Source organism: Hippopotamus amphibius, chromosome 2 (genome assembly GCF_030028045.1).
Source record: "Hippopotamus amphibius kiboko isolate mHipAmp2 chromosome 2, mHipAmp2.hap2, whole genome shotgun sequence".
In the NCBI taxonomy this organism is placed as follows: domain Eukaryota; kingdom Metazoa; phylum Chordata; class Mammalia; order Artiodactyla; family Hippopotamidae; genus Hippopotamus; species Hippopotamus amphibius.
The window spans coordinates 145,880,800-145,892,840 of record NC_080187.1 but is presented as its reverse complement, the minus strand read 5'-3'; the positions used below and the strand labels follow the sequence as shown (position 1 = coordinate 145,892,840).

General features: G+C 40.8%; 1 protein-coding gene across 3 annotated transcripts in view; it reads right to left on the bottom strand.

Moving 5' to 3' along the window:
- Positions 1-12,041, bottom strand: part of ADAMTSL3 (ADAMTS like 3) — a 404,352-nt gene that overhangs the window by 100,922 nt on the left and 291,389 nt on the right. For all 3 annotated transcript variants that reach the window (XM_057719996.1, XM_057719995.1, XM_057719997.1), the window contains 2 exons: positions 8,811-9,003; positions 8,515-8,694 (listed from right to left, as the gene is read on the bottom strand). In XM_057719996.1, the coding sequence (XP_057575979.1) occupies positions 8,515-8,694; positions 8,811-9,003 (373 nt within the window). The remainder of the gene's footprint in view (positions 1-8,514; positions 8,695-8,810; positions 9,004-12,041) is intronic.

The window sequence follows — 12,041 nt, the reverse complement described above, 5'->3', positions numbered from 1 at the left end:
TGTTGATGCAATTTTCTTAGTTATATTAGAAAAAAGAAAGAAACTAAAGTAAGATTAAAAGGGTTGCTGAATGGCTGATTTTTTTCACTATTACGTGATTACTTCCCAAAAGAATTCTCTGAAGAAAGAAGATGACAGAAACCAACAAGAGAGTCAGGTAGTTACTTTTACTGACATATTTTGACTTATGAGAGTAGCTATTGACTTGCTAAGAAAGAAGAGGTAATAGGCACATTTACATTCCCTCCCACCCACCTCTCCTCTCCAAACATTTGTTTTTGTTAAATTATTTAGCTAATGTCAAGATTTTCTGATATTTATATTCTGTTCTGAGATGCAACTGCTGGTTGATTACTCTTAATTCTGTGCTTAAATGAATTTACGATTCACCTTCCATCTTTTTTCACCAGCATCTGTGCCTTCCTGGATTTTTTATTTTGAATCATTTCAGTATCTCATCTCAGCCCTGCAAGTTTTTCAAGCCTGGCTTATGGGTATGTAAACTCTGACAGCCTCTCTGCTTCTGTTTCACATGAAGAACAAACAAGATGAAGAGAAAATACTTCGGTCATATATACTTCCTTTCCTTTCGAATTGTGCAGTTTCACTGTCTTCTTGCATCTAATGCTACTGTGAAGCTGTGTGAGTCCAAGCAGGGAATTTTTTTTGTTTATTTGTTTGCCTTTTATGCCCAGAGACCTTTGGCTCTTTCTTTACCCATGAAGTTCAGCACCTTAAGGGGGCTGTGTCTAATGGGTCATATTTTCTTGGCTCGTGATATACCATTATGACTTGAAGGTTAAAGTTTTTATAAAGGAGGCTTATTCCCCTGAATTATCTCTGAATATTTTTCTGTTCCATTTGTTTGGTTCTTCTCACAAATACCAATTACACTTATGTCTGATCTCCTCTGCCCCTCCATATCCATCATTGCCTCTAAAAACCAATTTTACATCTTTACTCTTTCCCATATCATTTTATATGAGTTATTCCAGCTTATATACCATAGCTCTCTGTTTTTAGTCATTTTAATTATTTTTTGTTGCTTGTACAGTAACTTTTATGTCTGCCATCTAAAATTTTTCTTTTCAGTTTTTTTCCCTTATTACTCCAAGTTGTCTTTTCATCTCCTTCTGTTGACTTATAGTCTCTTTTTGAACTCAAACCTCATTTTAAAGCCCCTTTTCCCCCAGACTTCATGATGATAATTTTCTTGGGAATACGGAGCCTATTTTTCAGAACTTTTCACTGGGTAATATCTTTGCGATGTTATGCTGTTCATATGACACTTGTTTTCTGTTCCTTTCCCCACACCCTGATTTCTTTCTTCCCCTTCAATTTTCTCCCCCAGTTTTGATGCATAGATTTTATGCTGCAGCTTGAAATGCAGCTGGCTGTTTGTGAATACCACAGGTGGGGGGAATGAGCTGGGACGTGTCCATCAGTTTGCTGTCTGCAACAATTTGTCACTAAATTTTTATTTCCTTTGCCCATATCTCTCTTCAGATTTTGGCATTTGAAGGGTTGGTGTGACTCAGGGAAGAGCCTCTTAAGTAACTGGCTCACATGTAATTGTCCAGCAATCATCCTCCACGCCACTCCATCTCTGCAGCCTTCCTTGGCTGGAAGGCTTACACATGTGGCTTCTCCTGCAGCTCCATCTCCCCAGCAGCTCTGCAGGGACCTTCACGGTGTTTTCAGGGGCAGCACGTGGCCCCCTATCTAGTCTCTGTAATCAAAGAACCATTGAGCAGGCCTTTCAGGACCATCACACTGACTCCTAGGGAAATCTATATCCTGCTCGCACCTGAGGAAATATTTGTCAGACCTCAGCCTTCCCTCTCTCATTTTGGTCCAGATTTTACAGTCTTTGGCAGGTATGTTTCATAATTGATAGTTTGGGCTTGCAGCCATTTCATTGTTTATTGGAGACAGAGTGTTCCCTCTCTTTCATTTTCTTTGTGGGTTTTTTGTTGGATTTCAAAGAAGGGGGACGGAATTTTTAAAAATGCCTTTATTGTCCTCTTTAACAGAAAGCCCTAATAATAGTTTTTCAGTACAGAGGGATGCTTTTTGTAAACTTTTGGACAAATAATTAAAAATTACCATTTAGCAACATATGATGTATTTTTTTTCAACACATGAAATCATCTAGCAGTTTCCCATGTGATATAAAAACAGTAGTTAAATAATTGCCAGCCACCACTCATAAGCCATTTCTCATGATCAGTATTTGGCTCTTTCTCCCCATTATGAATGAGAATCATCTGTAAATCCCTTTTCTGGATGGAGGTCTTACATGACCTTGTGTCTGCTAAGTTCAAGGTTAGCGTGCCATTAGAGAAGGCTCACACCTGAGAGAGCAGAGATGACGGCACCAGTGCCATTAATTATAATTCACACAACAGCAACTTTATGCCAAAGCTTCCATGATTTATAGAAATATGGTAGATTCCTCTGGAAGAGCTCATAGGAACAATATACCCTGACTTCTTGCAACTTTGTAACTATTTGTCTGTGACCTTCAAACTCGAAGGTCAGTTGGGTGGAACAGAAAATCCTTGGCTCCCGTTTTCTCTTTCAGTATGTTAAATACGTTACTCTACTGTTTCCTACTACGAAGTTGTATTTTTGAGAAGTCTGATGCCAACCTGATTTTCTTTCCCTAATAAATGACTTGGTCCTTTTGCCTAAAAACACTAATACGTTTTTCTTTATCTTTAAAATACAGTGTCTTCAGTAAAGTATGTCTTGATACTGACCATTCTGGGTTGATTTTCCCAGATTTATGGTGTGCCCTTTCAGTATGGTGATTGGAATCTTTTATTTATAGTTTTGTTCTGTTACACTGTTTTTGTTTTCTTTTCTTGGGACCCTAATAACAGAGTTTCTCAGGCCTCATCCTTTAAGACACAATTCTAAAGCTGCATTTTCTACAACACTTTCCTGGGACCCAGGCAGACTCAGATGTTTCCCCTCAATTTTCACATATTTCTGTAGATGGGACACCTCTATTGGGCTTTTTTGCACAATTGTTCTCGCCTGTCTGCCCCATTAACCTGTGCGCTTGTTGACGACTGTGTTCTCGGTTGTCTCAGGTGCCTTGTTCCTGGGGGATCAACCTCAGCAGGGCTCAGTGAGTGACTGTGAGGACGCAGGGCTGTAGCCATAGGCACTTTCAACTTCGAAGAAGCTCCTACAGTCTCTTTATTTCAGTCAGCAAGCAAGGGTATTTCTTTTTATTTTTTTAAATTATTTTGTTTTATTTTTGTTGGAGTATAGTTGCTTTACAATGTTGTGTTAGTTTCTGCTGTAAAGTTAGCCAGTTATATGTATACATATATCCACCCTTTTTTATATTTCCTTCCCATTTAGGTCACCACAGAGCATTGAGTAGAGTTCCCTGTGCTATACGGTAGGTTCTCATTGGTTATCTGTTTTATACATAGTAGTGTATATATGTCAGTCCTAATCTTTCAGTTCATCCCATCCCCCTCTTTCCCCCAGTATCCATACATTTGTTCTCTACATCTGTGTCTCTATTTCTGCTTTGTAAATAAGGTTGTCTATACCAATTTTTTCACACTCCACATATATATGTTAATATACAATATTTGTTTTCTCTTAGGGAGGGCATTTCTATCCTAAGTGCCTGTCTTATCAAGAAGCTGAAACTGTCTTATTGATTAAGATAGTGTGTGTGTGTGTGTATGAATAACTCTTTCATGCAGTTGTGTGCTAGTAAATGTTTCACAACAGGTTCACGGAGAAGAGGGCCCTGATTGTAACATTTGCCAATTTCTGTGGTGTAAATGCTCCCATCATGGCTGATTTCAAGCTGTCATCCGAACGTCACTGACTACAAGGGAGGAAGGGATCACACATCTCGAAAGCCAGTATGAACTGGCTCCAACACATTACTGCCTTCATAAGTCATAAATAATAAATCTATGGAAAACTGGAAAGCCATGTTTGGAAATCCATGCATCCTGGATATATCTTGAGCTTTGTAAAATGTCTCATATACAGAGATCATTCCCTTTTTACATAGCATGTGGATATATTTCAAGAATTGAAGAGTTGGCAGGTATAGGTAACAGAATACAGGAGGTGAAGTCAGAGATGATTAGAAGTGTTGGAAAGATGCTGGTGCACTGACAGTGACAGGAAGCAGCGGGGGCTGGTTGGGATTGAAGAGGGTGTCCCTTTGCTTTCCCATAATGAGGATATATCCTATGTGGAGAGCTAAGGACAAGGTATTGAAGACAAAGTCAGAAACTATTCCTGGTGACACAGAATCACCTACAGAAGTCAGAGAAGAAATCCCACCACAGAATCATCTATGGAGGAAAAATGCAGTGATCAAAACCAGAGGGTCAAATAGTGAGCTTCTTGGCGATCTGGAAGAAGACAAACCAATAGAAAAGAAGTAGGAAAAATAAATAACACCAAGAAACACCCTGAAGGAGGATGATGAAAGTGGACAAAATGGCAAAATGCTCCATCAAAGTACAGAGAACAAAGAATGAGGAAAGGCTACTGGGTTTCAGTCAAAAGGATGGGGCCACAAAACACTCCACAAGGGGTACGTGGATCGCAGAAATCCACCTTTTGGGAAAACTGCCCCATAGAAGAGTCAATGCTCCTTTTTTTGTAACTAGAAAAGTGGTGTAAGAACTGAAGCCACCTTTCTGCCTAAAACCTGGTTCAGACCTAAGGAAATCAAGGACAAGGAAGGAGCCAATGAACGAACAAAGCCCAAACGTGCCATGAAAGGGCTAGTGTCAGGGAAAGAGCACTATTCCAGCTGCAGCCCGAGAGGCCTGGCTCGGTGAAAATGGAAATTCTGGTGTGGCTTTTCAGCCTTTCTAGGTCCAGGGGCAGTGGCCAGTTCCCGTGTGGAAGGGCCTCATCCAGAACCACAACATGCACAGCTGCCCCCGCATGAGCTCTCCCGTGGCAGAGGGACGAGCCTGGCAGAAAGCTTTAGGGAGGGTGGCAGTTTGGCATCAGAGTCTCTGCCAAAACAAAGCAACTCAGAAATGAGAGAAAGTTTCAACTATCAAGAGAAAAGCTGAACCCCATGGGAAACACAAACTGCTGGGCAACGCGACGTGTGCCTGACTGGACCCAAGTCTGAACGCTGGCTCTGTCTTCCTGTGCACGTGGGCGCAGCTGCTCCTCCTCCCAGATGCAGCGTTCCTGGAGATGTGGCCTTGGCTAGGAGCAGGAAGATATCTTGACTGTGCTTGGGTGGACTGCTCGGAGTGTGCACAAGCTTGCCCTCGCCTCGGTGAATGGTTGCCTAGGAAACTGATCTGCCTCAGGTCCAGCCCAGTTCACGTGGCTAACCTCTTTGGTCTTCTCTTCTTTCTCCCAGCAAAATCCCTTCCAGTGAATGATTTTCCTGTCCTGTGTTAGCCAGCCTAAGCTTCACTACAGATCGCTACTTCAACACCATTTTGCATTTCTCCTGTCTTTGCAAAGACATTTGAGGAAGGGTATTTACCCACTCAGAGGTCTGTAGGGCCCAAGGACCTGTCAGCGATCACATGGCCCCTGGCCTCAAGGACACTATAAGCCAGATGAGAAGACCATAGGGATGCTCCCCATTAAAATGCAATAAAAACTGGGTCATTGTGAGTTAAAGCTGGGAAATGCTGTCTGATTTTAGGGAACAGAAGATTTCACAGAGGAGGGAAGCTTAGAGCTGGGCCCAGGATTCGAGGGTAACAACAAGAACAAAGACACAAGGCAAGGGACTTCCCTGGTGGTGCAGTGGTTGAGAATCCGCCTGCCAATGCAGGGGACACAGGTTTGATCCCTGGTCCGGGAAGATCCCACATTCCGCGGAGCAACTAAGACCATGAGCCACAACTACTAAAGCCCACACACCTAGAGCCTGTGCTCCACAACAAGAGAAACCACTGCAGTGAGAGGCCCACGCACCACCACAAAGAGCAGCCCCTCTCACCACAACTAGAGAAAAACCCACCCATAGCAATGAAGACCGAACGTAGCCAAAAAAAAAAAAAAAAAGACACAAGGCAAGGCTGAGTAAACATGGTACATGGTAATGGGTGTTAATTCAGTGAAACATAACCAGCAACCACAAATTCCATTATGCAGAGAGAGAATGAACAGGACAGGAAAGCATGGATGTCACCCCCAGTCACTCTTCTAAAAAGCCACTGAGAAGAGTTTGTTGCAGGAGACAAGCTGGAACAGTGAAGGCCTCTATTTCTTAGAGGAAAGAAGAAAAGAGATGAGGAAGGTGTGCTATTTTAGAGCACGGCAGGGGTTCAAGGTGCTCCCTGGCTGCATCCAGAAACAAGGTGCCCGGTTTCGCCACCACCTTTGCCCACACCTTGTTTTTCCCCTTTCCTGCCTCTTCCTCTTGGGTTAGGGCAGCACTTCCTCAAAGAAGTTCTTTCCCAGAGCAACTCCTACTTTGGACACACTGGAGAGCTGAGCAACCCTCCCAAGGATGAGGGGCAGGTAGGGAAATGCTTCTCAAAAGGTAATGTGCCTGCAACACCTGTGGATCTTGTTCAAAAGCAGATTCTGATTCCCTAGGTCTGGGTGGGACTTGAGATGCTCATCTCTGACAAGCTCCCGGCTTCTAAAAAGATCCCTGTGTCACACTGAGTGTAGTAAGGTGACAAAGCGTTCATAACGCAAGGGTTGTTCCCACAAATGCATGCATGGCCCTCCCCTCCCTGAAGTTCTGCCCCTAACCTTATGGAGACAATAACTGGAAGCATTTGATGAGGGTTTGGGGAAACATGTATGTAGATCCTCAGTGACCTGGATGAAGACCATGGCTTGTGGCTTGTCCGTTAAGATAGTTTATGAATACTAGCACTTAATTGAGCTAGACAGTTAAGACAGGAAAAACATAAAACTGTAGAACATGCAGGTAGAAGTACTGTCAAACCAACCTATGCCAGAAGGATGCTCAGGGGGACGGGAAGGGTCCACTCTGCTAGGTGTTTCCGTACCTAATATCTCATGTTATCCTCACAACAACCATTGTGTTAAAAGAAAGGAAAATGGAGGCTCACACAGGTGAAGGATATTGAACGAGGTCACCTGCAGGCATGAAAGCTCAAAGGTTCCATAAGGGGTCTGTTTGGCTCAAAAGCTCTTGTTCTTGCATGAGAGACACGAGCATACACAGTTTATATGAAACTTGGGTCACACAGACTCAGGTTTGAATCCTAGCTCTACCCTTGGGAAAGTGACTTAATCTGAATGTACCTCTGTTCTCTCATCTATAGAAATGGATACATCTGCTTCCAGGGCCGTCGTAGGATGAGATGGGAATGGTATTGCACAGTAGGCTGCAACTGAACCATCACTGAATTTAGGACTCAGGGAAGCTCACAAATGTCAGCTCCTGTCCTTTCTTATTTCTTGAGATTCTTTCTAATGTTAGATTGCTCCTCTACTCCCAGAAGATATACATTTGGGGCAGTGACTGGAGGTTAGAGGACCCTGATTACATACCTCAACTACCTGCTTCCGAATCCGTGCTAAAACCTCAATCCGTAGACAGTAAGGATGTAGCAAGACTGGAAGAGAGAGCTGGGAAAAGAATATAGGGGGCTGCAATGCAAGTCCCATCAGTTCAAGGAAAGCCCTGCAAGGTATCCTGGGGAACTGAGAGTTGATTTTTCAGGCAATCAGACCTTTAGGAGGTGACTTGATGATGATGTCAATGTGCTGATGTGGAAAGACATCCATGAAATGTGGTTTCACAGGGTAGAAATATGGTGATTCCCAGTGATGGGAATACTTTGAGGTGTTAGATGGTACAGAGATGCGAAAGTGGTACAGAGGCATGGAATCCAGTGGGCAGTGTAATAGCAAAGAGAGAACCCTTGGAATAAGGTCAAAAGGCGTGGATTCTGCTCCTACTTTGCAGCTTATTTCAGCTCTTTGGGTGTAATTTGCCCCACCTGAGAAAGGAGGCATTGCTACTAGACTGTATTAAGTCCTGCCAGCACTAAAATGATAGTTTGGAAGCCTCCTTATTGCAATTAACATGAGCTTGAGAGGATAAAGGGTAAAATCAGCAGTGGTATCAGTGGAATGCAGAGGAAGTAAAGGTATGGAAAATTTTCAGAATGTTGAAATGACAGAGTTTAATAAATAATTCTATATAGGGAGACATAAGGCAGAGAAGAGCCAAACCGATTGTGAGTTAATCCTGGGATACAATGACTTGGGTCTTCCAAAAGAGAGAAGCAATGGGATTTGGTTTAGGAGAAATGTGATGAGTACAGCTGAAGTAATATTGAGTAAAAGCTGAAAACGAATCATCATGTGTGGGTCTGAGCCAGGGCACTCACACAACCCAGAGAGTGAATAGGTGCCTCCTGAGATTTTGCACCCTGGGCGTTCCCCTCACATCACACAGGCCCAGCTCTCCTCTCAGGGGGGAAATAGTGAAAGGCTGAAAACAAGGAGGAGCAGAAGAGAAGGGACTGCAAAATTGGGAATGGCCCTTACCTTCGACCAGTCTCCCACAGTCAGATGCGGAGGACAGTCTGTTCTGGCACAGGACTTATGAGAAGATGCCTTGGGTCCTTGACACAATTCATCTGAGAGATTCAGAAAGCTGCCATCCGTTAAGAGCTGCCGACAGGTGACCCTGCGGTTCTGAGTTCCCCCACCGCAGGTCCTGGAACACTGAGAAGACACAAGGAGGGGAGTCAACAGGCTTGGCCCTCTTCGACTTAGTGTGATGCAGGGCTCTCACGATCATAAGCCTGGCGGTCGGCCATGGAGTCACCAGTCTGCCATACCTGCTGCCATTCTTCAATATGCCAGCTAGGAGGGCAATCAAACTGATTGCATGCTTGTAAGGCATGTGGCTTCTCATCTCTGCATTCCTCAGGAGGGGAGGGGGATTCCCCAGGGTGCAGGCAGTACACTTCTCGGGTCTGGATGCCAACGCCACAGGTAGCTGAGCAGGGTCCCCAAGAGCCCGTGTGCCACCTGTACCAAAAAACAAGCAGGCAACATTAACTGTCCAATGGACTCTGTGCAACAAACAGAGCAATTTCAAGTTCCTCTTTGGATTTCCAGACTCCATCCTTCACATCCAGATCCTGGAGCCAAAGCGTTATACATGCAGTTACAGTACAAAAATACAGTGTTTAAAGGCAAAAAGTGTCAGGAAAGTGTTTAAAGATTTTACCTGTTTGGGAAAGTTCAGAGTAAAAGAGAAGTAGATTTCTCTCCATCCTAAACTACTGCTATATATCAGTAATAAAAATCTTAGTTTTGTTTTGAATAGAGCCCCAAGGCAAGGATGATTTATATAAGTGCCAAAAGAAATTTTAAATGCTAAAAAGCACACTTCAGGAAATTTTCAGGGCACATGGATTCATTATTTGGAATATCCCTAAGAAAATTCTTTTATGTTAGGATTGGATTTACAAAATATATATATAATGTGATTCCTTTCCAATAACATCTTGGAAAAATCAGGTTTTCTCATGAAACATGTGTAAAAATGAAAAACCAGGGCAGCTGCTCTTGATACATATTTCCAAGTTGCCTTGCAAAAAGATTCTCTCAACTCACATTCTCAGCAGAAGCAAGCTACACCAACAGTGGATGATATTGCTTTAAAAAGTCTCTACCCATCTGATGGGTGAAAAATTGTATACAATCATTATTTTAATGTGTGGATATTTAATTATGATAACCATGAATTTTTAACTAGCTACGGTAAAGATATACCATGAGGAAAGAATTTTTAAATGCTTACAATGTACATTAATAAAAGAATGTTTGCTCCAGGGAAGTTTGTAATAGCAAAAAAATAAATTAATTAAATTTTACAAAATGGAATGAGGCCATCTAAATGTTTAATAATAAAGGGCAAAACAAATAATTGCCTATTTATAGAGCACCATGCTAGCAGCCATTAAAAGTAAAGTAGATGTATAGGTACTGACACAGAAATACATTCATGTATTTTTTTATTAGAAAATAGATCATAAAATAGCCATATTATTTTATGTACTTGTAAATGCATGCAGAAAAAGAATCTGGATAATTACACATTGAAATATTAACAGTGATGATCTCTAAGTGATAGGATTTTTATTTTCTTTATTCTCACCAGTATCTTTTTTCATGATTTTTCTTATAATAAACATTCATTATTAGTAAAAATAAGTTAGTTCTTTGAAAAAAACTAGTGTTTATCTAAAGGTGATTTTCAGTTTTTCTGATTTCTAACTTTCTATGATAAGCATGTTTTACTTATGTGAATAAGAGGAAAAATGAAAAATGAAAAACAGTATTAAAGACAAATAGGACAAGAGTAAAATTTTAATTTATGAACTCAAGAGTTCACAATGATGATATAACAATCTTACAAATATGTAGACTGAATAATAAGCACAAATATGTATGAAATATGAGATGTTAGTTATAAGAAAAATGGAAGATATGTAATGAAAAAATTTTTAAGCTGTAAAATACTTCTCTAAGCTCCCAGCTTGTCAAAAAGACAAACTTTAATAAGAACATAGAGAATTAAATAATACATTTGAAAATTTTGGGACTTCCCTGGTGGCACAGTGGTTAAGACTCCACGCTCCCAAAGCAGGGGACCTGGTTTCCATCCCCAGTAAGGGAACTAGAACCCACATGCATGCCACAACTAAGGAGCCTGCCTGCCACAACTAAGACCTGGTACAACCAAATAAATAAATTAAATATAAAAAAAGGAATTTTGATGAACTAGGTAAGTTATTAGGCAACTACAAAAAGTTCTATTCAAGAAAGGGACTAGATCTTGCTAATTTTGTGACTGAGTTCCTAGAAGTTTCTAAGAAACAAATGAATTCCTATGTTATTTAAAATGTTCCAAAGTAAAAAAGAAGATTAAAATATTTTAATCCATATTACGAAGCTAGGTAAAACCTGAGAACAAAATCTGACAAATGTATATAAAGAAAACATTTTTACATATGGTTATATATTCTGAATTCTAAATAAAAGAGAAATATAAATCCTAAGTAAAATGGAAGCAAGTCAATCAAAGGATTAAAATAATACATAGTACACGCTATGGACTGAATGTTTGTATCCTCCTCAAAATTCACATGTTGAATCCCTAACCTCCAATGTGCTAGTATTTGGGAATTAGGCCTTTAGGTAGAATTTAGGGTTAGAAGAGGTCATAAGGGTGGGGCCTTCACAATGGGACTAGTGCCCTTACAAGAAGATAAACCAGAGAGCCCTACCTCCCTCTCTCCCTCCCTCCCTCCCTCTCTCTCTCTCTGCCATAAGAGGACACAGTGAGAAGACAGCTGTCAGCAACCTGGGAAGAGAGCTCTCATCAAACACTGAACCCTGCTGGCACCTTGATATTAAAAGTTCTAGCCTCCAGAATTGTGAGAAAAAATTTTTTTGTTGTTTAAGCCACCCAGTCTATCACATTTCTGACCACATTGGAACTATATTAGATAATCCCCAAATATTTAGAAATTATGCAATAACCTTTTAAATTACTCATGGGTCAAAGAAAATCACAAAACTTAGGCAGTATTTTTAAATGCATGTTAAAAAATATGAAATGTCAAAATCTGTGGGATGCAGCTAAAGCCAAGATTAGAAGAAAATCAGTAGTCTTAAATGCATATATTAAAACAAAAGGCTGAAAACAATAACCTATTTCAAGAAGTTAAAAGAAACAGTAAATTAAACCAAAAAAAGTAAAGGAGAAGAAACAAAAAAGATGAGAACAGAAGTGAATAAACTAGAAAACAAAAGTTGGCTCTTCAAAAGACGAATAAAATTGATAAATTTATGGTGAAATGTAAAGAACAAAAAAAGAGAAGGCATAAACATAAGGAATTTAAGGGGGACTGGAAGAATCAACATTGTGAAAATGACTATACTACCCAAAGCAAGTTACAGATTCAACGCAATTCCTATCAAATTACCAATGGCATTTTTCACAGAACTAGTACAAGAAATTGTATGATTTGTATGGAAACACAAAAGGCCCCGAA